We start from the raw sequence: 27,511 nt of genomic DNA on the forward strand, positions 1-27,511 counted from the left end.
TTGATACCCATATTAATATCATCCAGTAGTTTAAGTATTTAAAACCATTTTTTGAAAATTTTGTGCTTAGAAATTTTCCGTTAAAAATTCAATTAAAGTTATAATTCATAGTTTCTCTTGCATATGAAAGCTTTCTTGAACAACTTTAACTGTTGCACGGTGTAATATTTCTGTTATTTTTATTATTGTAGTTGTTGCTGACGTTTGCCTTTTGTTTGCTGTCATTGCAGGTTGTTTCGATGTTTCGCGGCTGCAAGACAGAGGATATGCCTCCGCACATCTACTCGCTGGCACAGACCGCCTACAGGGCCATGTTGGAAACGCGTCGCGATCAAAGTCTAATATTCATGGGACGTTCTGGTTCTGGCAAGACGACAAGCTTCAAACACGCCTTATACTATTTGGCGTTGGCCGCCGGTATGTAACGCTGTAGCCTCACTGTAACGCAGCGCTGGTGTGTGTATGTGTGTTGGCTGCAATTTTTCACGCTTTGTATGTATGTATGTATGTATGTATGTGTGTGGGAATGCGTGGTTGATTAGCCCGTTCGTTGGCTCGTTGCTTGGCTGCTTGTCCGCCGCCTGGCTGGTTGCCTACCAATCGTAACGCATTGGATTTGATGTGGTCTTGACTGGCAGCCTAACTGCCTCGCAGCACTGCAGTGTCTTAAGGTTTTATCACCTTCGTATTTTTTACAGTTTGGGTGCAGTAATTAATTCTTTTTGCTTGTCACCAATTTAAATGCCAATTGAATTTTCTTACGTTTTTGTTTTTCTTCTTAAATATGGATGGTAAATACCTCTTTCATTTATTATTTATTTATTTTTCTCTTCGTACAAATATTTGCATTTACTACTTTTGTTTTTTTGCACTTTTTTTATGCTCCTAAGGCAGTTAAAAGCGCTAACTTTACTGCTATAAAATTAAAGAATTTTCATTTATGTCTCAAATAGCGACATTTTTGCTTGTTGTGGGCGCATGCGCGCGAAATTCCGCCACAAATGCTGTGACACTATATAAATATCTGCTACTAACAGTTTATCTACTGTTGCTCATGCCATGCATTTGAGGTCAACATTAATTGCCTATATGCGCACTGCACCCACCATTGTGCCACACACGAGAATCGTTTTTGTTGTTATTGTTGGTGTAGCAGCAAATCAACAAGTAGCGTTCGTTTAGTACTGCAACAAACAAAGCGTTTATGCCTCAAGGAAAGAACTAATCGTAAGTGGCAAAAATATATTTGCCAGTAGAAACTTTATTGTCCACCCTCTGGCGGCAAATGTCTTAGGTACAGTGGCCAAACTGGGAACAGTTTATAATAATTTCGAATTTTGAATTTCATTTATGTTAGATTTGATATCCTTGGACATTCACATCGGTAGTGTAATAAGTTAAATAAATGGCACAAGCGGCCGCCATGCAAAATTCACTTATGTTGCATAGGGTTACCAGTTAAGTACGATTGGAAAATAAACTGAAATCAAATAATAACGCACTGTGGTTATACTTGTATAGAGCCGCGGTCAAAAAATTTGCAAACCATTTTTTTGTATTGTTTTTTAATTTTATATTTTAGAAAAACATATCTACCACTGTTCCTAAACTATACCTTGAAAATAAGTTTTCTAAAACTAAAAATTATGGTTCTCTGTAGTATTTCACTTAAGGGGACAGATACCTGTAAACGGCCATATTTTCCCTGATTTTCATTAAAATTATTTAAAATGAAGAAGTCAATATATTTTTTTTTTAAATTGGCATACAGTTTATTTATACATTAAAAAAATATATTGTACAATTTTTTTTTCTTATTTTAATCATTTAAAATGACGGATGCTCACTCAATTCTTCCAGAAAGGTCGCACCGGGGCTACTCAATCGGCGGGCATTGTAGCATTGTTTTGTTTATTAATGTCATAATTTCTATATGAAAAAAAATCGCGGAATAAAATGCTTAAAAAAAAATTTATTTTGGGGCGAATTTTCCTACTATTTTTGCTTCGAAAAAATGTTTTTTTCGAAAACTTGAAACACATAGAAAGTAATATCATAAAAAAGATGTGTGCAAAATTTCAGGGAGATCGGTCAATAACTTTTCGAGTTATTGTGTACGCCAATTCGAAAAATATTATATATAATAGTTCTGAGAAAAACGGGTCTAAAGTTTGAATACATGAAAATTCCTCTCCCAGCGCTCGAACGCAAAGCATAGAGTCGTCACGGTGACGATCTATAATATTAGAAATACTTAAATGTACGTTCTAAAATTTTTTTTGACATATTCTTAAAGGATTATATTAACATTTTATGAAAAAAAAAAATAAAATTTCGAAATTTTCAAGGTATCTTTGAAACCCCTTAAGGCTGGTTTCTTGCAAGCGCCCTCTGCCCTGATATCGCTGTTCCATGCTGGAATTATGATGATGAAATCTTTTTCCACATCCGTCACTAATGTCTCCTAAGTTCTCGGGAAGAAGTATAAGAGTATAAAAAGTATAAAAAGTGAATGTTGAGCGACTTATTACAACCCAATGCTCGATTCGTTGAAGGAAGTTCTTCTAACAGATTTTTGTAGTTACTTGCTTTGTGGTTGCACAAATAATTTTGCGCAGATTTCTCTGACGAACTCAACTTTCCGTCGAATATGTTAACTTTGAAGAATTCGCTGATCTGAGGTTCAAGCAAAATTCCTTCTTTCACTAATTTTTGGAAACTCTTCTTTCACGTACATAAAATCTGAACCATGGCTTTGGCAAAATTTTTTATCCAACCTATTTTTGGGCGGCCGCCGTAGCCGAATGCGTTTGTGCGTGACTACTATTGGCAAGTGTACAAGTTCGAAACCACGTGCACGAAGCACCAGTTGATAGAAAAGTTTTTTTAATAGCGATCGACCCACGGCACGCAATGCCAAATCTTCGAGTGAAGTGGTCATGAGCGTAGTTTTGCTGCCGCTGCAGACACATACAGAGCTGCCTCCCTATTTATTTTTCACAACAAAGTTCATTGCTTCTTGAGTAACATACACCTCCGCTTGAATCACGCCAATTGAATTTCCTTACTTTTTTGTCCCGGTGGGTTCCACGTAGACACCAGAGCCGAAAGTGTGCTCGGTCCTGGATCCATCCGTGAAAATACGAAAACAGTGTTTGCCGAGCTCATTTTCACAGTTTGACTACAATTGAACCTCTGACAGCACCACACTGTGTCTCTTTTCAATTACGACTCTAATGGCATGGAGAGGATCGTTGGATCGAAGTTCATGCCTTCTCTCTTGTCCAATGCCGGGGGCCGTACCAATACCCATTGTGCTTCAGCCTGCAGATGACCTTCAAGACCTCTGGATGAAAACATCAAGTAGTGGTAGACTAACCATAGCATATAATGCTGGGTCTGAAGTAGTCGGTAAAGCTCCGGTGCAACAGATGATCACAGTGCGTTGTAGTCTCGATAAGGTGCTTTTGACTCCCACGAGAGAGAGGTTACTCAATGAGAGAATCCAACACTGGCTACTCAACAAACAAACAAACGCTTTGCCGTAGCAGTAGTAGGTTAGAGAGTCTGTATTTTTTTTATGTGGGGTTCGCCGTTTTGGGCAAAAGTGTGAATAGTTTATCGAAAATTGTATGTGTAAAACGACTACACATATAATTTCTGCTCTCAGACTTAGATAGTAGAATTTAACGATCAATTTATTTGTAGTACATGTTAACCCTCTATCTTCTACCTAAATGGGCTTTTTTGACCCTTTCTGTGTAACAGGTATAATGAAAGTTCATTAAAAAGGCGGTTAGAAGGTTAAATTGTTCCACAGAAATTTTGAGCAGATAATTGTACTGGGGTTATCGAAGACACAAAACGCGTACGGGTTAAGGTGAGTGCGTAAGAAAACTTTATTGATAGTTTCTTAAGTTAAACTCCTAGTTATTCAAAGTAAAAAACGTGAAGCAGCCTCAAACGATTCTAACCAGCTCTTCATATGTCAACTCAGATGCCAAATCTCCCTTTGGTACGGTATTGTCAAAAAAGCACGCTTCCAAGCCCACGGTTAGACGATCTTGATGAAAATACTTAGTGGAGTACTGACTTAGGCAGTGCTTGGTAAGGTTGTTAGAAAAACAAGATTGAATTAGGTTGAATATGTTTTCATTCGGTGTGATTGTGAGCGATTTTTTCTAATAAATTTCCAATTATTTAAGGGTTTTTTACCTTCATTTCCTTCCCTTCCCAGGCTCCTACAACAACTTTTTAAATGCCGAGAAAGTCAACTCTATCAATATTATTTTGGAGGCATTTGGCAATACGAAGACCTGCCTCAATGCGAATGCGACACGCTTTACTCAGCTACTCAGCTTAGATTTCGACCAAACAGGGCAAATTGCATCCGCTTCCGTGCAGGTAAGAAATAAATAAAATATTATTCACTTTACCTTTACATCAAATATTTTCCAACAAAATAAACTCTTCCCCGTATAGGTGCTGTTGCCTGAGCGCCAACGCGCCGGACGTCGGCAACCCAATGACCATAGTTTTCACATTATGAGTCGTCTACTTGCCGGCGCCGAAGGCTTGCTGCAGAAGGAGTTGCATCTGGACAACATTTCAGCGGCTGATAATCATCCTTTCGTTTCACTATCGCAAAAATTGGAGGAGCGGCATCGTGCTGGCGCAGAGTTTATGCGCACCACACAAGCGCTGGAAACGCTGAATATAGAACCGAAAGCGGTGCGTGGCATTTGGAGTATATTGGCCGCCATTTACCATCTGGGGCTGGCAGGTGTTACAAAGCGTGAGTGCAAATGCTAATATATGCGAATTCCATTACTATTTTGCTGGCATATTTTTTTCAGTCAATGCTGGTCCAGCTTCGCGTGTGCAGTTCGCCAATCCATCGGCTGCACGCCGCGCTGCTACGCTACTTGGTGTCTCGATGGAAGATTTAACGGCCGCCGCTTTTAATGCCACCGGTCCTGGTAGCAACACGAGTCCTTCTAAATCGCCCACCGACAGTACTGAGCAGGCTTGGGAATCATTAGAAGCGCTCGCTGTGGGTCTCTATTCCGAGGCGTTGGCAGCTGTGGTGGCGCTTATCAACAAAGCGATCTGCACGTCGGCACACACAATTGCTTCCATTATGCTCGTCGATACGCCTGGCTTTCAGAATCCAGCCAGTTGCGGCATGCAAACGGGTGCCACACTCTCCGATTTACGTCACAATTACCTACAAGAGCGTTTGCAGTTGCTCTTCCATCACACTACTTTAGTAGCGCCTCGTGATCGTTATGCACAAGAACTGGTGGAGATCGATACCGAAGGCATGCCGGAAACAAATCCTGGCCCGTTAGTATCGCTCATCGATAAGGCGCCACAAAATCATGTAGTGCGTTCATCACAACGAGATTTACGTGAACACGATCGTCGCGGTTTACTGTGGCTGCTCGATGAGGAGTCCATGTATCCCAACTGCAACGATGATACATTCCTAGAGCGCGTGTTTGCACATTACGGCGATCGTGAACATCAAACGCTGTTGCGCAAATGTGCAGGTCCCAAACAATTTGTGCTGCAGCACCTGCAGGGCACAAATCCGGTGCTGTACACGGTCGATGGCTGGGTGCGGCATAGCCGAGAGCACCCCGCAATACGTAATGCTGTGACATTGTTGCAGGACAGCTCACGTGATGAGATTAGCCGATTGTATATAGGCTCATTGACACGCGGCATGGGTGGCATTGTATTTTGTGGCTCCATAGCCGGTCTCGAAGGTACGCAATCGTTGCGTCGCGTCTCAAGCATACGACGCTCGTTCACATCCGCCGGTGTCAAACGTAATTCCATAATGTTACAAGTGAAATTCACCGTAGATGGTATCATCGATACATTGCGGCGTACAGGCACACATTTCGTACACTGCTACATGCTGCAACACAATGCCGGCCAGCATAGCAGTTACTCGTCAAGTGGCTCGCCAAATGCTGCGGCGCTGCAGTCAAGCAGTGAGGACATGGTGAATGTTCCTTTGTTGCGTAGTCAGGTGAGTGATGAGGGGGTAACTAATTTGTGTGATTTATTTAAATTCGTTTGCTTTGTCTTGCCGTAGTTACGCGGTTCGCAAGTGCTCGAGGCGGCGCGTTTACATCGTTTGGGCTTCCCAGAATCAGTTCCTTTGGCCGAGTTTGTGCGGCGCTTTGGTTTATTGGCGGGCGTTGATACCGCTGGCGCCGCCAAGGATATCACTGTCGAACAAATCTTAGCCGCCAACGAGGTGGACACTGCCACATACCGTATCGGACCTAGTCAAGTAAGTGAAATTTTTCAAAATGGGGAATGTTTTTTCTTGAAATTTTGATTGTGTTTCTTGAGAGAAGGTCCAAGATAATTGAATTAATTTTTTAATTGGGCTATTAAATGCAATAATAATATTGAACAATGAACGTAAACCTCTGGAGAACTCTGCTGAAATTATAGTCTTTGGCAGAACATAAGCTCGAGTCGTTTTACAATGTGAACCAGACTGTCGTAAGAACGGTTTTATTTAGCGATAAAAAAACGCTCAAATTAAAATAATTGGCAATACAAACATTTAAATACACTTCCCTGATTTGAGCGTCATAAAGTGGGTGAGTAATGGTAATCGTGTTATTTAGGTAAAATGGTATAACCGAAAAGGCGAGCGCTTCACTAAAAAATGACCTCATCCATTTGTTGTGATTTGTTGTAAATTATTATGGTATATATAAAAAGAATAAAAAAGAGTCGTGTTGCCTTGTTTTCACTTTAAAACAGAAATAACGCGACCATCCATTACTCCGGGGGTACAAAATATAAGTAAATATAGGAAATAAGATGAGGGAAAGAATTATTCTAGTTTTTGACTGACCCGCTTGTAGTCCGGACTTAACTTACATTGAAAACATATTGCACATTCTGTTAAGAGGGGTAACGCAAGGGCTCGAAAGCCACCCGATGGTAGTGAATTACCAACTAAAAAGTTGTTTTTCTTTTTCTAATATGTAATATGTAAGTACTCTAAAACTTCAAAACGCCTGATTTGAACTTTCGTAGTTGTGATTAGGGAGGTGAGGTGAGGAAATAAATTATAAAAATTCTATAAATAGGCAAAATATCAGTTTATGGGAACCGTCGACGTTGTATAAGATGTCTTGGAATATATTAGATTTTTATTTATTTATTAAGCCACTAAATATTTTATAATAGATTGTTATAGGCTAAGTGGACATATTTTAAGGTTAATAGGCATTAAAAAAAGAAGCACAATTAAATTTATAATGAAAATTCAAAAATAATTCAATAGGCGTTTTTGTTTTAAATGGAAAAATCTACCTCAACAAATTCAGAGATTTTATTGAACACAATTAAGGCTCTAGTAATAGGAGCATTTCGAGCATAAAGAGATTTTGAGAGACCAACATGGAGGAACTCCGAATTACGAAGAGCTCTGGCCGAAAATTTTAAAGAAAATCCTCTTAAGAAGCACCAGATAGTCAGCAACACCACGAGTCGAATCAAAAATAAAAGACAAATAAAGGATTATTATCCTGTTCTGCAATGATTTTAAGTTAATCAATAAGCATCGCGCTTCATAAGTAGAGATAGGATCCGAAAAATGTAAATTACGCAACGTGAAATTTAAGAATCGTAGTGTTAAAAATTGTCATTTATTGGGATTTTTGAGCGACTTATTATACTAAAATGAAATGAAGTACAAAACTGTATACTCGGAATTTTTCTAAAAATTCTAATAAAAAAGTTGAAAATTTTAAAAATTATTTATTTAGGTAGGTAGGTAGGTTAGATGGCAAGAGTACCACAGGTACACTTCCGTTTTGATACCATAACGTGAGCCACTACCTGTGAAAAAATCTAGGGAAGAGAAAACCATCTATCATCCAGTGCTGTTGATTTAGTGGAGGAGAGAAAAGGGATCTAGGCGCTTATTTATTTATATAGTTATAAAATTTTTGGAAAATATGACGAATATTGCAGAAAGATAAAGTGACTTAAATATGTCAGCACAAGTGTGCATATGCCAAATTGAAGCGTAATAGCGATATGCACCCTAAAGACTTCGTTGGGTAGGTTGCCGTTTGTGTTGCACATAGACAAAAGTACCTACAATTCGGTACTCGAAAAAATACTCTGCTTCGCTGAGTTATTGGGTATGGGAATAAGTTTCCGCCCTGCTCATACTATTTTTGAGTTCGCTCTAGTAATATACTGGTGATTTGTAGGTGTATATGGGAGGCCAGTTTGGTGACGTGTGAGATGATTCTTGAACGGCAGAAAAGAAAAGGTTTTCTGCATTGCATCGTCACTGGGATGACAAATTATTGACAAAATATTTTTTATTTTGGTTTTTATTTTAAAAAGCTTGCATGATAATAAAATCATTAGGTAAACTGAAGCAAACGCAGCGCTAGCAGAGGCTTTCGGCTGGCTGGTGTCGTGTGTTGGGTCAGATACGACGGAGTAGGTCGGTGTTCCCTAGAAATTTATAATTTTTTTTTTATAGGAGAGAGAGGATCCCTGTCGCCGAAGTGGTGATACCTTTGAGAAGGAAGATCTGGGCATGATGCTCACAAAGTAATTAATATGAGTAACACAGTTAAAAGTGTCTTAAAAAAAACAAAAAAACAAAATATATTTGTCTGTTAGTGAAAAATGGATTCATTTCGTAAATATGCACTTTAATTTTAAAAAGCGAACACTGAATTTTATGACTTTATTTGTTTAGCGTCGTGTGTTTATATAATAAGAATAAGAATGCAAATACATAAATTTCGCCGTATTGACTAATCTATAAGACTGAGCGTAATCTGGGATACGGTACACTAGACAGGGCTAGTTTACTGGGGCGGCAGCCCTTGGTCGGGAAAAACCCGAGTCATTCCGGTAACGTAGAACCGGCTGCCTGATAAGTGGAAATTAGGGAGAGTGATTGCTCTAATGAAGCCTGGGAAACCCGCCAATCAAGGGGAGTCTTATTGCCGATAACTCTCCTTTCCCCCGTAGTGAAGACGCTTGAGGCCCTTCTACTCCCACTCTTTACGAAACAAACACCTGACCCCAGCCTCACACCAGCATGGCTTTCGAAGAGTGCATAGCACCACCACGGCACTCACCGTCATTAACACCCAGGTGAACCGCGGCCTCAACCAAAACCGCCCCTGTGAGAGGACTGTCCTAGTAGCGTTGGATATAAAAAAGGCTTTCGACACAGTCAGCCCCGCCACGCTACTAGATGATATTTTACAGTCGACACTCCCACCAGGGCTGAAGAGGTGGACCGCGAACTACCTGAGTGGTCGTGATTCGTCGGTGATATTTTGAGACAAAACATCTAAACAGATGAAAATAAAGCAAGGCGTACCGCAGAGTGGTGTCCTTTCACCCTTACTTTTCAATTTCTATATTTCGAAACTCCCCAGCCACTGGCGGGAGTCTCCCTAGTCTCATACGCCCGCGACTGCACGATAATGGCGTCGGGCAATGACATTGATGGCCTATGCTCCAAGGTAAACGACGAACTCGCCAGCCTTTCTCGCTTCTTCACTGCGCGGAATTTACAATTCTCCCCCACTAAATCCACGGCGACCCTTTTCATCAACTGGACAAAGGAGGTCAAGCTACAATTCAAGGTGAAAGTCGATGATACACAAATTCCTATGGTTAACAACCCCAAAATATTGGGAGTCACCTTTGACAGCTTGCTCTCCTTCACAGCGCATACAACCGCTATTGCAACTAAAGTACAGAATCGCAACAAGGTTCTCAAGTCGCTCGCCGGCAGCACTTGGGGCAAAGACAAGGAAATGTTGCTGTCGACTTTTAAAGCCTTAGGCCGACCGGTTCTAAACTATGCTGCGCCTGTCTGGTCGCCTGGAACCAGTGATTCGCAGTGGACGAAGCTTTAGACCTGCCAAAACACTGCATTAAGGACCGCGACAGAATTTCTTCTGATGTCACCTATACAACATCTAAATACATAATGAGGCCCTAATGCTGCCTATTAAGGAGCATAACAAATTGCTCAGTAAGCAGTTTCTGCTAGGGTGTTACCGCAGGCCTCACCCATGCAGACACCTGCTCGAGCCTGAGCCACCTCCCAGGCATATCAGGAGGCATCTCTTCAACTACGCGGACGAGATCTCAGACTAAACCAATAGACAGCTACTTGATCGAACAGGGTACAGACAGGCCATAAACGACATTCATCGGGAGACTCTCACCACTTTCTTAAGTTCCCGACCCCCGAATGCCGTTATCGGAGTCCAACCCCCACCACCATTCGCAGACGAAGAGCTCCAACTTCCCCGAGAGTCCCACGTAACCTTGGCACTATTACGTTCTAGATATTGTAGTAGGTTAAACTCCTACTTATCCAGAATCGACCCTGACATACTAAACATATGTCCAGCATGTGAAGGCACCCCGCACGACACTAACCACCTTTTCACATGCCCCATGAAACCCACTCATCTAACACCCCTCTCCCTCTGGACCCAACCCGTCGAAACAGCTAGTTTCCTGGGCCTGCCGTTAGATGAGCTAGACGAAGACGACCGGTGATTACGCTACACTGACAGGGCAAAGGTACTGTTACAACAACAACAACAACTGAGCGTAATCTTATCAGCTGGTAAATTTAATTTTTGATACAATGCCATTAAATTAAAAATTTTAGTTACTTTTTTATATTATTAAACGCGCGATATGCTTTTGAAAGGTACAGCAATTTTTTTTTTTAAATACCCTATACTATTTAGTTAAAATGGAAATTTATAAAACGCCGCATCGCTCGAATTTCCCATGCAGCTCGTAATTGCCTGAAATAAAAAAATCGAGTAATATCTTAATTGTTAAGATTTTTTCTTTTGGGATGAACTAAACAAAAATGGAAGAATCCACAAATTCCAACTTTCTGGAGGTTTGAAAAGAAAATGTGCTTTTTCGGGGGAAAAGGTTATTATTGTGTAGTTGTTGTTGTTATTATTATTATTATTGTAGCAGCATAAAAATTCCCCATACATGTACGGGGAATGCTGCTGAAGTGACAGTCCTTAGCTGGATATAAATCCGGGTCGTTCCGGTTACATAGAACCAACTATCGTGGGAACGAAAGTGGAAAAAGGTGGAACGAGCTTGTTTTTAGTTGAAAAAGAAGTCGAAAAAACGAGCTGCAAAGTTTTCGGTAAGCACCGTAAATACCTGACGCTAGTTTGCTTTTGCATTTGTATCTATGGTTATCAGAATTAGACCCTGTAACTTTCCGTTATACATATATGTATTAGGAATGGATTGAATAGATTTCATCAAAACAAAAAGGGAAGTTTAGAGCAAAGGAGTTAATGGCACACAGATACCGTTAGTTATTTTATTATTACTCCAAAGCTGCTTTAACTTCAATAACGACTTTATATGTATATGTGCCTTTTTTACAGCAGTTTAACTCGAGATAAGTCAAAATCGCGTTTTTATTATTTTGTTACTCTTTAGAGGAAAATCCTTCGATCTGTTTTTAATTCTATTCAATAAAAGCACTTAAATAACAAAAATTAATTTTTGGCTATCAACTTTTCTCTAAAATTTCCCATTCACAAGTAACCTTTCATTTCCTTCAATGCCTACCTATTGTAAAATTTATATTGGTCTAATAATTTTGATATGTATTGTACAACAAATTTATTTTTCTCCATATAACACAATTTTTTAGAGTGTTTCTTCTGTTATTCCGTTATACCATACCTCTGTCAAGTATCCAATCCAGCTCTGATAAAGTCTTAAGTATTCTCTTTTCTCTGTGAGCTTGCGTTCAAGGCTCTTATCAGGCTGACCTACTGTCAAAATACCTTTTTTTGTTTTTGGAAAATATTTTTTATCTGGAAGAAAAAAATCGTTGTTTATCGAATTTTCTAAATTACATAAATTGGTGCTATATCAACCATGGGAATATATCAAATATTTAAATTTTTTGGTACGATGGAAGCGAACAGCATCATCTAGAGGATAATATATTAATATCCTTTGTCTGTGAGAATTGCTCTCCATTTGATGATATCGAACAGCTGCCGTTTTCTGTGCGTTCAAGGAGGGTCAGCTACCCAACACTATAACGTGCAATGAGCAATAAGAGCATCGTTGTTGTTGTTGTTTAGCAACCCGCAAAACCCTAACAAGTGCAAAGAAATCATCGGTCGTGGTCGTGTATATCTCATCTAACGGTAGACCCAGAAATCAGGCTATATCGAGTTTGTTTTTGTAACAGCTTAAATATTCCTATTTACGTTTGGGGAATGTTGCAAGAACGACAATCCTTGGCGGGATATAAATCTAGGCCGTTCCGGTAACGTAGCACCGTCTATCGTGGGAAAAAGCTACCACCCTATCACCGATTCTACTTTCGACCCACGAAATACCTTCGTCACCAAACTGTTTTAAATTGCACTTATCAGGTATGTTGACGCGGGCTTAGAAAAAATTTGATAAGACCACATTCAAATGGGGAGCAAAGCTTTTCGAAGCTCCTAATATTTTTTAGAAAGGAGAAAATATCATGCAAGTTAACGACATTCTATCGCCGGTAAAATATATTTTGGGCAACTTTTTAGATACCTGGGCTATTGATTTGATTACAGAGGAAGATTATTTGTATGAACTACGAGAGAAAATCATATTTATTCAAAGACTTTGGCTTCTCACAACAATTTTAAATTATTTACTTTTGATGCATAATTTCGCTAAAAAAGAACTCTGATCTGGTATCGCAACGGATCAAAATGGTCGGTGCGTGGCTTCGGCCAGCCGGAATAACCTAACCTAACCTACTTCTTCGAAAAAGTGGAAAAAGTTTGAAACATATATGTATTTTAGTGAAATACATAGCCTCGATGGAAACATGTAATACAATTTTACGAGAAAAATTTTTTTGGAGTGTTTTACCTCATTATCGCTTTCAAAACAAGAATCGTTTTAACGCTTATTTTTAAAAGTTTGAAAACCAAAAAGGAACTCGGAAAAGGAGTAAAAATTATTTATTTATCGAAAAATTTCAAATATTTTGAACTCAAATATGTATACGAGGAATTGAAAAATATGCATGAAATAAAAAAAGTCGCTGACGCAATGCAAGCTTGCTTTACTTTGCGCAACTGTTAAAAAAATAAAAATAAAAAATAGAGGTACAAATGTACTGTAAGATATGAAAGTTGGTAAAATTTCAGCTTTGATTCAAGCGCTTTAAAGTTTCGAATGACGCAGTGTTCTATTTGATTGCGCTTTGTTCGCCTTTGACATTTTCATTTGAAGCGTCGCTTAATTTTTTGTCAATTATTCTGACAGCGCTCAAAGCTACCATTTGGCCATAGAAGCTTGCAATGCAAAGCCGAGCAAAGTGCGCAAATCCAGTAAAGCAAGCCTGCATTGGCCTATCACTTTTTAAGATATAGTTTCCTTAAAAATATGCAATATTTATTTAAGCTTTCCTTCATTTCGTCGCAAATGAACAGAGCTGCTTGTTAGCTTATACTTTTTATAACGCTTCAAAAATTTACCTGTGTCTGAGCAAATTGCACAGTCATATTATCTACTTGTACATACCGACAGTTGCGATATCAAGACATACTCATAATTGATGAAAAAATATCTTAAATGCTATTTTTCTAGTAAATACTAATTTGTTTTATTTTTTAAAACCAAAACATTCTCACTGCAGTTACACAAGCCTTAACGCAACTGACATTTTTAATTCTTTTCGGATACAACTACCAAGTAAATTTTTTCCTTGTGCAGTATAAAGTAAATTTTTTTTGCAACAGCGAAAACGTCTATAATTATACCCGCAAAACTGGAGCGATTAAAAACGATTCTCGCTTATAGGTAAATAAACAATTTAATTTGGCATAATTTTCCATCATTCTCTGCCGCCGTGTTTCTTAAGCAAATTCTTTTTCTTATTATTACTTAAATTACTGAAATTGTTTTGCTTTTGCACAGATTGCACACATCCCCGCTTACGAGCAAATTTCACACTTCACTGCTGCGGCACGTTATCTCGCTTGGCTTACCGCTTATATGTACCTCCGTTGCAAGAGCTTACGATATATGGTATCACAAATACATACACACATACACACATACATTACTATGTACATTAATAAATGCCTATGCATCTTACACGCTCATACACTCTCTGCCTCTGCCTCTGCCTCTAGCACCGCCTTTTTAATTGCCCACTTTGACACACTTATTTGTGCCACTTGGACAATATATTGTTGATAAATTTATTATTCAGAAAGCTGCTGTGCAAGAATTTGGCAGGCGCTGCACGTCTGATCCGCACCGTTTCGCCAAAACCAAATGCTGGCGACTTAGAACGCGTACTCAGATAGAAGGTGCCGTTTTTTGGCACAGCCGGTTCACCTCCCATGAACGCGGTCGCAGTGCATTCACCTGCCACTATTGGCACCACTGCTGCACCATTTGTACAGCCACAACTCAATTGGTCCATCAAAGTGGCACTGCTGCTGCTGCTGCTGCTGCCGTTGCTATCGCTGCGGCGTCTGCATTGTGCGGCACCAAAGGCGCGTGGTTGTCGCACCGCTTCCACAAAGTAATACAAGGCCGCAAAATGATCGCATGCGAAATCAAATTCTGCAGCCGTCGCATTTGGACAGTGTGGCTGGCCTAGACCCCAATTGACAAAGAATGCCGCATGGCTAAGTTTCGTGCTCGGATTGCCCAGCAGCGTGATGTCCGTGTGTATTGATTCGGTGTAGATGGCATCGTTAGGTGCCAAACGTTTGTCTTCGCCGAGTGACAACTGCACTAGGCCGGCTGGGTCGAGCGCATAGATGACACCGTAACGTTGTGGACTGAGTAGTTTACCAGCCAAGCCTGCGATGTGTGCACCAGCGCTGTGGCCCACTAAGTAGATGGACTCGTAGGTGATGCCGGTTTCACGGTGCAAAAAACGCGTGAATTCCACCAATTGCTTAGCGATCTCCGACAATTGACGGCTAATGCGTCCGTAACTGATATCCATTGAGATGGCGCTCCAATCGAATAGTATCACGTTGAAATTACCCACCGAAAGGTAGGCATCCTTAATTGCGGCATTCGAACAGGAGGTGCTCTTGCCGGTCCACCCGTGAATAGAGAGTCTGAAAAGCAGAATGAGAAATGGTGGCTATATTGGAATAGGGAGTACCAAGAAATTACAAATATGCCTTAAAGCTAAAATATTTAAGTTAGCGACGCGCTTTTCAAAATGTAAAACTATGCATATACAAATAGAATCAAACCCCATGTAGAGGGCCTTTCAAAAGACGCGTCTTGATGTTGTTTTAAAATAAAACAGGTAAAAAAGGAGATTCTTTCAGGTTTCACTCTGTTTATTCAAAAAATGTTTCTTAACAATTATATGTGGAAAATGGCATCTTTAAATGCCCCTCATGAACATATCTTTAGGTAAAGTCTGCCAAACAGTCGATTCATGAATGTATACTTTTTGAGAACATCGAGATACCGTCGTTCGATGGCTGTTCAGCTACACTTTACGCTCCAGCAGCAATATTCTCAACAGAGCGTCCAGTTTTTGGTCCGCCAGTTCTATTTCAATCCTCGACAGAATAAGTTTATTGCAATTTTTTCACCAACCTTTTAAATTGTGTACCCGTCCGGATGATTATTTCCATCCAAAAAACTATGAATTTCGTGATATGTTGTGCTTAAATATCGACTGTTTTCATAATAAGTTTCAATCATTTTAACGCGTTTTTCTATCGTGCAATATTGTACATCTGTCTACGTGACAAGAGTCGCAGATGACATAAAAAACGTAGCGTCTAGGAATTATTCACTACTGACATCTTGGCACCACATTTGAAAAACTCTTTATATTCGTATCAAGAAAAACTCCCAGCTGTAATGCACTCGGATTCAGTGCTGCAATGAAGTGAGGAGACACAAGAATAGGGCTACTTTCGAATTATCGACGATAGTCCCTGAAATTTCTAGCTTCGATTAAGCGATGAATTTTTTTCCAAAAATATAGATTTCTGACTATACTCGTAGGTGTAAAAAAATGTGTTCTGATGCTTCGAGTTTCCCTTGGTTGTTGGTGGTACTGAGCGCCCCTCTAACGTAAATCACACTAAAACTTTTCTCTCTACAACGGAATCATGAAAAGAACCCAAGAATAAAACATTAACTTATATTTGGACTTTCTCTGGGGTGTAACCATAATTAATCACCCTATCGCAAGATTTTTAATTTTTACAAATGACATCGTGCGTCAATCACATTTGACACTTGTAAACTTCGCATAAGCGAATCAAAAACAAAATTGTTGTGCACTGGAAAAATTCAAATGAATGCAAACTTGCCGACTTGATCGGCAGTTAAACTCTTGAGCGGGTGGCGTCGTTCAAATGTCTCGTCGTGTCTATCATCTTTGCTGACGCAACATCGAAACAAGAAGTTAGTGCAAGGCTCCAGGCGAGGAACACTTTACAAGGCTCTATAAATATGTTCCTTTCTAAGCTAACGAAGCTGATACTTTATAAAACAATAATTAGGCCCTACGTTACTTATACTTCTGATACCTGGGAGATGCGAAAGGCGAATGAAGGAAGCTTAACATATTTGAGCAAAAAATTCTACGCCGCATCCTTGGGCCGGACAACGATAAATGCCTAGCTGAGCTAAACGACTTCCAAACCGCCGACTACATCAAGTTTCAGCGTCTTATGTGAGCTGGAAATGTTCTGTGGATGGACCCAAACGAAATTGCAAGAAGATCTACAACAATAAGCTGTATGTGCTTTATAAAAGGGGTCGGCCAAGAAATACATATTGGAACCAGCAGGGCCCATCGAATGGTAGTCGCGCACAAAACCCAGTCACGCTTTATCACGCTGATTGCCACCTTTTCGTACTTTCAAAAGATATTTAAACTCTCTAGCCGAAATATTTAAATATTAGTTGTTGTGCCTCTTTAAATTATCCACCATTGGCGCTCTTGTAAGTGGTTCCACAAAAGAGTAGACTCCAGCATCTCTGTTTCGAAACTTACAAAATTCTTTTTGTCAGGCGGACTTTAAATTTAGGAATAGTTTATCGGCTCGGTATTTGAAGTTCACTTCATTGGATAAAACGGCAACAAAATTTTGTTTAAATATTGTATTTTTTTAAGAACATCTTTACGCTTCTTTGGGGAACTTTCTACATAATTTTTACTTGTCTCTTTATTTTAATAATTCCCTGCAATTCCATTTCCTTTTTGAAATTACCAAAATTTCAAATTAAAAAATGAATAAACGGAACTCACCTGACCGGCCACTTTGCATTGAAATATGAAGTTCGTAGCACATCGCGATCACCCGGCACTAACACTTGCGCCTTGAACGGATTCCGTGGTGTGTAAAGATCATAACGCAAACGTTTGTTTCTCGTCTCACGCCATGATGTGTCCAGCTGAGCGCGCATTTCATTCATTAAAATCTCGCGTATAGCACCCGTTACCAAAATCTCACAATTGCCGCGTTCATAGGAGAATTTTGTACTAGCCAATTCTGAAAAGAAATAGATAAGAAAATGAAGAAATAAAAATGGAGCATACAAGTACAGTGTTGGGTAAAATTAAAGCACAGATCCCATGGAGTAAACACTTCATTCAATAAATCCATACGTATCGAAATTTTGTTGATTTGTGTGTTAGTAGAAGATCGCGTTAGTTATAGTTAATTTTCATCTTTGCCTCTTCTGCAGTGGTCAATGTTGGCCAATAACCCGAGGCCCAGTAAGAATTGCAACGAGCTGCGTAACCTGGACATGGGTTTCGCTAACAAATTGACTTCTCTTTTAAGGACATATAAATGTATGGTGCTACATCCTGATGCTGTAAGCTATCTTTAACCCAACTGTTGAAGATAATGGAGGATAACGTTGCTGTTTATTAAATCTGTGATATGCTTTCTTTGCTTCAAGTTTTTAAGGAACCAGCCTTGGGTGTATTTTGATGACTCAGAAATGCAAAATGAGTCTATCGGGAACTGGAATAGAGTTCTGCATTACTTAACCACTCTCGTCTCGTCTCAGTTGTGAAAGACCACAGAGAGAAAATTAATATATTTGAGAAATTGGTCACGTGCTAATTTTGACGTTATCTGGACTTCTGTAATGTGTTCGGCAATAAGTAGAAATTACTCACAGGAATCTACCCATTCCTAAGGGCCTTCTTATACTCAGGTAGTTAGAAAAAGCCGCCGTCCCAACCCCACGCTTCATTTTGCAGCGACGGTGTATAGGGCGTTGATTAGCCTCGCGCGAAATATTGGGAAATTTAGATCTCAAAATCACACGAGACAACTGAACGTGAAGAGAATCTCGATCATATAAAGTATGGAAAAACATGCCAAGGAAAATAACAAATAATGCAGGACGAAACATCTTTTTTTGTTTTCAAAAACCTGAGTACTATTTTTCAGGCTTCTTCAACGTTGAATTTTAAAAATTGGTAGCTGTCTGCGTGATCCTTAGTAGATTTTTGAGTTTAGAGAAATTTATGAAATTAAAATGTTTAATTGCGAAACAAAAGTAATCAGAGCGAACTCAATGGCATTCGCCAAAGAAGAAGTATTTTCTTTTAGGATGCTGTATACATTTTTTTCCAATTTTGTTTTTGAATAACTTTTTTACTAAACAGAATTTTAATTGATGGAAATCTTTATATGGACATTTACGCGCTCTATTGCTTGTCTGTTTGCATACTGCAACTGTCTAGTTCACAGGAGTCAAATATGATTGACGTACGACGTCATTAATAAAAATTGAAACAAATAAATCTTCCCATAGGGTGATTAATTGTGTGCCACCTTGTGCATAACCTCAAAATATATTTCAAAATCGCATTCGTTTGCGGTTGAGGTTAAAATATCTTGGGAACCTTGTATCCTGCTATCTGGTAATATTTAGCAGCGCGACATATTGCAAAGTTTTGTTTATTTACTTTTTGTTATTAATTAATTAATTAATTTAATTTTTTTTTTATAAAAATATAATTCTTGTAGCATAAAACCATATATAACTTTGCACAAAATTTAGAAAAATTTAAAAAATTGTCTTCAAAATTTCAACCAGAATTTATCTAAAAATTCTAACTAAACAAATTTTTAGATAAATTCTGGTTATGCAGTTTCGTAGCCCAATTAATATTATATGGTTCCCGTTTAGGGTGCAATCCTTCAAGTGGCTGAAAATTCGTGTCGATTTTAGAGCTACTGAGGTTTTATGCATTTTCTTCCACATTGCGAGTGACTGTAAATTTGTTTATGTGAAGGAAAATTCCGAAAATCAGCGATATTTTCCAGCCACTTCAAACTTGCATTTTACCAAAATTCAATGGGCTACACTCGAAATTTTAAAAAAGTGTTTTAATTTTTTTTTTTAATTTGTCCGAAGCTTGAAATATGTCGCGTAGCTATTATTATGCCAGGTCTTTGCTTAATTTTGTCGGTCCATGCAATATAATTCACTCAATGCTTCGCAGATGGAGCTGGGCTACGTCGCGATATGAAAAAAAAAAATGTATTTTTTAGTTTGTGTTTTTTGTTTGGTTTGGTTTAATAAATACTCAGTACCACAAAATACTTAATAAGCAAAAATTTATTTGAAGTCCTCGATTAACTTTATTGATCCAGATACTTTTGAAGCGCATAAAGTGCTTCAGTTTTATCCCACACTGTACATATGTACGTGTCATTTAATTTTGCATTGCAACTTGTATGCCTACCACAGGAAGCCATAAATAACAATGCAAATGCTGTTAACTCTTGCAGCTGCATTTTGAACTTGTATTTGAATGAGAAAAATCACACCTCATTCAGCGCGCTAATAATAATAATAATACACTTAGTACACAAATAATACAGTTTGAGAGCCACTGTTGTTAAATGTTTTACACTTTGCTTTCGCTTTCATCTATGTTTAAGTATAGTTCACTGATAGATTTTTTATGTCATTATACTTTTAATAAAAAACTATTCAAAATACATTTCACTCTGTTCTTCCCGTTCGGTCGCGCGTTGAGCTATGCTCCTGATCGCTTTGCTTGAAAAACAAAGCAAAAACAAAAACTTAATCGCTTGTGCTATTGCGATTTGGCAACAAGCTAATCAAACAACCGTTCAAGCCATTCAAGCAGCTAAAAGTCGAAAACAGGCAACCACTTCGTCACACGTTCTGACGCCAAATGCAGCGCGATCTCGAGCGCAGGCTCAGTTTAAAGAACACTCGCTCGCTTGGTTGACTTACATGTGAGCAGCGGCGTCGCATCGTGGCGTCAACTTTAGCTCACAATTTGCTTTTTTCTCCCGAATTCTGAATATTGTTTCGTTTTTTTTTGTTGTTTTTTACCTGTAGATTTGTTTGCTGATTGCCAATTAATTCGCTTTAGCTGGCGCGAATAGTCACAATAAAAACTGGTAGTATGTCCAAAAAGTGATCGCGGCAAGAAGCGGTCGAAAGTGGTGGTGATTGTAACGTGTCATTGCCTTTTATATGGTATATACATACATGAAGATGTAGCTGTCCGCATATTTATATATTGTACTTATCTTGTTTACTTTTAACTGTCTAAATTAGTGGCACGTTTTTGTTTATTCTTTATGTCAAGTAGCTGTTAAATGGGCATTACCTCCTGTGGTCTCCACTCTACACTCACAATACAAAATTCTTATAAAATTTTCGTGTTCTCTACTCATAAAAATATATCATCAATTTGGTCACGAGCTAAAGCTGTCAAAATCTCATATCTTCTACCACAGCGCAGTGACTACAGGACTACAAACAAGGGTGGGTCACAAAGCTCCCGGTTTGAAGAGGAAGGAGTATGGAACTAAATAGATATCCATATACTTTTTTCCAATATTAGAGTTAAGGCTTGTCACCTAATACGTTTCTTTATTTTTCTTTGAAAATGTTTAGTTCATAACAATTCCAGATTCATCATCAACACTAAAATTTTTACATCGGAAACCTTTTTTAATTTTTTGAAATAAGTGAATAAGCGGACTTTTTTCATTTCGGAGCTCTTTTTTTAATTTTTAGAGTATTTGCTTTTTACAAACGAAAAAAACTTTTTAAAAAAAAAATTTGAAAACCAAAATTAAAAAAAAAATTATAAAAACAAAACTTAAAAAAAAGAGTTATTGAAAAAAAAATTAGATGAAAAAAATTAAAAAAGTTAAAATAAATTTTTTTTTTCACTATTCTTAAAGGACGCTAAATCTAAACTAAAGGAAATTTGCTTAAATGTTTCAAGGCCGAAATTGTGTAAAACTGCGCTCGCTTGATGATTTGAATGAGCGGCATATTGCGTACTGAACAAGTACACCTCCAGCCTTGACATTTTGCTATATTTTCCTTTATTAACATCTTTTAGTTTTTCTGTAAGTGTAGCGTATTATATTTCCATAGGTTGCATCCCTCCGAAATGACTGCTAAATCTCAATAAGCACGATTGATCATCTTGTGACTCCTTCATGGTGCTGAAACACTTTTCTGGTGCTGAAACACTTTTCTGTAGCACTTCATATACTCCAATTTCTGCTCGGGTTCCTAGTGGTGAACTTAAATTTCATCTCCAGTAACACAAAGAAATTCATCCCACAAGCGATAGTGCAACCATTTCTGTAATTTGTTTCGCATCTTATTCAACATTACTTAAATCGGCATACCTGAGCGCTAGTCGCCTTTAATTGACTCCTCTACCTACCTCCCTGCAGGATAGATAACATCGCTTCCATAATTATTTGCTCAATTACAGCATGAAACTAAGTTTTCTGCATAGTTTGAAATCTATTATAGGAACTTTTCTCCTTCAACGTTTTTGGATTTACTAAATATGCTTGGGTTTTGAGTTCAGTAATTAACATCGCTTACTTACTCCTCCGTTGAAGTCCAGTTGGCTATGGGAAAGATGAAAACTCCCATAGCAATTGGCCATGGCGGAATACATAATTAGATACTGTGAACACAGCGAGGGTTAAATATATTAACTACAGGAATATTATCAATTTATGATTCATTATTCTATCTCTGAATAGTGAAAAGTAGCATTTGAAGTTTTTGAGGCACATTCACATTTATCGGTTTCTGAGAGCGCAAAAATTATGCGTTGATCACCCACACAACGAAAATAGTTAGCAATGTTAAGCTCCTCCTCCTTCAAACACCATCTAATTGAACGCCCAACAATGTGCCAACATAGCCTCGTAAAGCACAAAACACCGCCGCAGCATTTAACGGCATTAACACTCAAACAAATCGCGTACTAAATCAATAACGTATTCGAATGAATGCTCTCTTCCTTGTAGTGGTCGACCCATCGGAAGCATTCGGTATCGTAAGCCAGAAAACACTACTAGCAGTATTCCCGTGTATGGCAGGCGAATGTCTATTCTGTTACAACAACAGCAACTAGCAGTAGTTTCTCCAGCTGAGTCCCGCCATAAAGAATTCACTACGCAGATATCTGTCAAAATCATCTCCTTGTCTAACTTAAAATAATATAAGGTGTCTGTGGTGTTACTGGTATAAAAAGCTGACTGAATCATCCTCAATTCGCAAACGACAAGTTTTTTTGTTATTTATCAAAAACAAAGTATTTTCCTATTTATTGCGAACTTACGGAAACGGGCAGATACTCGTAAAATGTGTACTTTGGTTCCAAATTCTAATGAATGCAGCTGTATGTTTTTTATAAGCAAATTTTAGCAAGCACTTTACATACCTTAGCTGCTTTTTAATTAACTTACTGGACCACATGGTTTCTATTCATCTTTGATCTCATTAAAATATATTTCGTAAGTTAGCTCTTTATTCCACTTTTGCAAGCAAACCAGTATATCTTACTATGTTACTTGTTTTTGTTTTTGGTTTTTCACCATAAAAATTCGACTCTGACTTTGACTTAGAACAAGTTTGGTTCTGATATTTTTCAATTGAGTTTGTGGTTCATTTTGTTTTTGACTAACTAATTTATTCTAGCTTAATTCCATTTTAGTCTTAGGCCTATGCTGGCTATGAATTTACAGCTAATTTATTGTAATAAAAAATATTGAATAAATAAATTTTATAATAAAATAAATGTTTGAGATGTTTAAGGGAAATCATTTAAATGCGATACAAGCAAACACCTTTAGCGTAGGCAGGGTCCTTCAAAAGTGACGCCTAGATGTCAGTAGTGAATAATTCCTTGACGGTATCTTTTTTAAGTCATCTTTGATAGATCAACGCGTTAAAATGATTGCAACTTATTATGAAAACGTCCATCTTTAAGAACAACATATCGCAAAATTCATAATTTTTTTTGGTGAAAATAATCCTTCGAATGAGTCGACAATTCAAAGGTTGCTGAAAAAAATTGAAGAAATTAATGCTGGCGCAGATAGAAGAAAGACTAGCAGACCAAAAACTGGACGTTCTGCTGTAGCGCAAAATGTTACCGAACAATATTCAGCATTGATATCTTGATGTTCTCGACAATTAGGCACTCATGTGTCGACTGTTTCGCGGATTTTACCTGTAAGCGTGCTCATGGGGGACATTTAAATGACGCCAGTTGTCACATATCATTGTTAAGAGTAAATAGTAAAACCTGAAAGGATTTACATCTTTACATATTTTGATTTAAAACAACATCTAGGCGCATCTTTTGAAATACCCTTTCTATGACAAAAAGCTGTAAACAATCCCTGCCTGTCTAACACAAATTGGAAGGGATTTTCATACACCAAAAACTAATTATAACAAATTAGAATTAATTTGTAGCCAACTAAATTGAATTCCTTGTCAGGAGATCGAGCCGGAATTGCCTATATCCTTATCTTTACACACACTTTATTAGGCTTAAGTTAGGTAGGTTTCGTTACCTATAAAGAAGTCGCACTAAAGTCAACATAAAATGGCTTAGTTCTACACTTACGAGAACTTATCTCCAAACAGTCACGATTTTTTAGTTACAATTTCTCCAAAAAATGCGAGCTTGAAAGTGAAAGATTCATTATATTTAATTGCATGAATTGGACCAAGAATCACTGGTCTTATACAAATATTCATGTTCAGAAGATTAGAACTCGTCATCACATAAATCAATATCCGGATTACATTTTGCTTATGGCGTAGAAATTGAGGTTGTAGATACTATACTCAATGTCTGATAGCAGAGAATATGTAATACTGAGAAGAAGGTACATAATGGCCAAAACCCTTTTGGAAGATATAGTATGTTTGTATTGGTATTTTCGTATACCATATCTATATACATATTTTCCTATTCCCAATCCCTACAATGCTCCATTCAAATTTACCATTATTCAGAATGCGTGCTTCATAGCTTTCTCGTTTTTCATAGGTTTTTCTTTCATAGCTTCACTGGGCTCAAATATTGTTCTTTTAAATTCAGATTTCACCGGAAAGATACAGAATTCTTCTTTAGGGCGCAAATTCTGAGCCAGATGATCTAACATTAAGATGATGTGCTTGACTAGAAACTTCTTTAAGGGCCATTCTAAATGGTGGAAAATTCAAGACTTGTCATTCCACACTTCGTATCCTGCTTTCCTCATTATTTACTGGAGTTCGGGAAGGTAGTCATGTTTACTGATAATTTCACTTTCAGGAATCTCGCGAAGGTGCACGATCACATGAATATTGATAAAAAAGAAGTTGAAAATTCGTTGTTCACAAAAACGAGAGGAGAGACTGTATCCGAAAGAGAGGGCTACACGCTAAGCAGCTGGCGACCGCTGATGTTTGGCGCATGCGAAGTTATTCGATAGCAGCGTTGGTCCCAATCCACACCTCGTATCTAAGTATATGTATAGTATATTTATGTATATGGAATGAAACCTAACCCAAATACTCTTAATATATTTACCGATGGCTCGAAAATGGTAGACGGAGTAGGGGCAGGGATCTATTGCGCAGAGCCATTTAAGCTTCATGAGCACTGTAGTATCTTTCAAACAGAAGTCTTTGCGGTAGGAAAGGCTGCAGAAATAGCAATCGCAAACACATCAAGCAACTCCAAAATAAATATATACGTTGACAGCCAAGCTGCGATAAAGGCAATAATATATATATATAATTGGCGCGTACACTTCTGTTAGGTGTTTGGCGGAGCTCCTCCTCCTATTTGTGGTGTGCGTCTTGATGTTTTTCCACAAATGGAGGGACCTACAGTTTCAAGCCGACTCCGAACGGCTAAAATTTTTATGAGGAGCTTTTTCAGGGCAGAAATACACTCGGAGATTTGCCATTGTCTGCCGAGGGGCGACCGCTATTAGAAAAATGTTTTTATTAATTTTGCTTTCACCGAGATTCGAACCAACGACCTCTCTGTGAATTCCGAATGGTAATCACGCACCAACCCATTCGGCTACGGCGGCCGCCGATGAAGGCAATAAACTCATATGAAATTTCATCTAAAAATGTTCTAAAAAGCAGGGAAGCCATAGAGAGATTAGCCGCAGACAGACGGTTGCATATCTATTGGGAACCCGGACATAAGGGCATTGCAGGAAACGAAATTGTAGATGAGATTGCCAAAAGCGCTGTTTACAGAAAATTCGAACAAGAAAACGACATACTGAAACCTTTAAATACGGTATACAAAGACATCGCTGCGGACATGAAAATACGGATAGACAGGAGGTGGAATAATGTAGCCACTTGCAGAACCGCGAAAATCATGTGCTAGCGGCGCACACATACAAGATAGGAATCACAAACAACGATACCTGCAGATTTTGCAATGAACTAGAAGAGAGGGAAACGCTAGAACACCTTATATGTTCCTGTCCTGCATTAGCTAGAACCAGATTAAAATGCTTACGAGCTTTACAATATAGGAAGTTAGAAAACCTCTCGGGGATAGAGCTCCAAAGTTTACTTAGGTTCGCAAAAAACACAGACGTATTACAAGATGTCTAGTACAAAGAAACGTATGGGTCTAGCTCCATCTGGTAACACTAAGGATCAATAGGTCTATGTGATGGCTTTCAGCCAGCCTAGCCTATGTATACTTACTAGCCTATGTATACTTACTAGCCTATGTATACTTACCTAGCCTATGTATACTTTCATATATTTATTGATGTTTGTATAGCGCGATATTTTAAAATATCTAACAATATCTTCATTTGATTATGCTTCGATGCCATATTTTTGTGTAGTATAGAGATAAGAGTTTATTAAGTAGAAAAACGTTACAATATTTATGTTATCGCACAATTTACAGAATATGATATAAATCTTAATTCTACATGATTATATTTGTATATTTATCACAGGTTTGGTTTTTTAAACGATTTTTTCTTTTTTTCGAAGGAAAAAACTACTGTGAAAACCCTCCGCTATACATCTTACAAGCTAGGGTTAATCTATACGCATTTAAGTACCAGGGCCTAATTGAACATTAAGAAAGTTCAGCTATTAGTAGATTGTCCGAAAAACTGGAACGAATTTTGAATCTTTTAGTCAAATTTTGTATTTGATCTGACAAAATCTTAGTTTTTGATTCATCATGAAGCTTTCTGGTAGTGTAGTATGTTTTTGAGTTTTGAATTTTGTAGTATGTTTTTGAATCCCTTATTTTGTTTTGTACTTTTTATTCAATTTTTTTATATTGGTTTATATTGTTTTGTTTTCTTTAATCACAAGCGTTGTATTTCTGTTATGTGTACTGCATTTTATAATTTACATTACCTTTTCAGTTTTTTTGTGTATCATGCAACTTTTTTATTTAAGTTAATTTTATTTAATTTTATCTTTATTTAATTTTGTTCTGTTTACTTATTTTTTGTTATTTTATTTTTTTTTATTTAATTTTGTTTTTATTTTTTTTATTTTTATTTTTTTAGTCTTATTTATTTTGAATTTTTTTTGTTTTATTTTTATTTTTTGTTTATTTATTTATATGTTTATTTGTTTTTTTTTTTATTTAATATTATTTCCATTTTTATTTATAATTTTTTAACTCACTTAATTAGTCAAGCAGCCTTTGCAATAAATAGTTCATGGCTTTTGGCTTCAGCTCAATTTACTGGCAGTAATTAAGCATTTAAAATTCTGTACACTAATTTTATCCATCAAAGAAGAAAACTAAACTTGTATGCAGCGCTGACAGTTCTGACTCTCACGACTATTCGTTCAACAAGTGTCTGTTAGCTACCAGTATTTACCTTAACTCAGGCTTTGTGACTCTTGCCATTTGTCAATCAAGCAATGACAGTAGTTTAGAATGTGTACATATGTTTTTGCAGGCATTGACTGTTAGTTACTGGAACTACAACATTCTTCCTTCAGCCATTAGCTTAAGTTAGAAAATTAAAACTATTGCACCACTGTTTGTCTATTATCTGTTTTGCAGTGCTTGCTTACGATTGAAATTGGTGCAGATAATGAAACGTGGTTCTTAACGGGT

The 27,511-nt window shown here is 37.8% G+C and overlaps 2 protein-coding genes across 9 annotated transcripts in view; one reads left to right on the plus strand and one right to left on the minus strand.

The window, feature by feature from the left end:
* Positions 1 to 27,511, plus strand: part of LOC128870262 (unconventional myosin-XVIIIa) — a 255,787-nt gene that overhangs the window by 106,964 nt on the left and 121,312 nt on the right. For all 7 annotated transcript variants that reach the window (XM_054112870.1, XM_054112875.1, XM_054112865.1 and 4 more), the window contains 5 exons: positions 231 to 417; positions 4,238 to 4,404; positions 4,483 to 4,795; positions 4,857 to 6,040; positions 6,107 to 6,307. In XM_054112870.1, the coding sequence (XP_053968845.1) occupies positions 231 to 417; positions 4,238 to 4,404; positions 4,483 to 4,795; positions 4,857 to 6,040; positions 6,107 to 6,307 (2,052 nt within the window). The remainder of the gene's footprint in view (positions 1 to 230; positions 418 to 4,237; positions 4,405 to 4,482; positions 4,796 to 4,856; positions 6,041 to 6,106; positions 6,308 to 27,511) is intronic.
* Positions 12,578 to 20,299, minus strand: LOC128870345 (phospholipase A1 member A). 2 transcript variants are annotated; one of them, XM_054112966.1, is made up of 3 exons: positions 20,077 to 20,299; positions 17,354 to 17,597; positions 12,578 to 15,185 (listed from the first exon to the last, which is right to left on the minus strand). In XM_054112966.1, exons 2-3 carry the CDS (start codon positions 17,518 to 17,520, stop codon positions 14,270 to 14,272), a joined length of 1,083 nt encoding a protein of 360 aa, XP_053968941.1. In that variant the 5' UTR covers positions 17,521 to 17,597; positions 20,077 to 20,299; the 3' UTR covers positions 12,578 to 14,269. The 2 variants fall into 2 exon arrangements, with proteins under 2 accessions (XP_053968941.1, XP_053968933.1); XM_054112958.1 differs by having other exon boundaries at positions 12,580 to 15,185; positions 19,817 to 20,299.

This window comes from Anastrepha ludens, chromosome 2, assembly GCF_028408465.1.
Source record: "Anastrepha ludens isolate Willacy chromosome 2, idAnaLude1.1, whole genome shotgun sequence".
Classification (NCBI taxonomy): domain Eukaryota; kingdom Metazoa; phylum Arthropoda; class Insecta; order Diptera; family Tephritidae; genus Anastrepha; species Anastrepha ludens.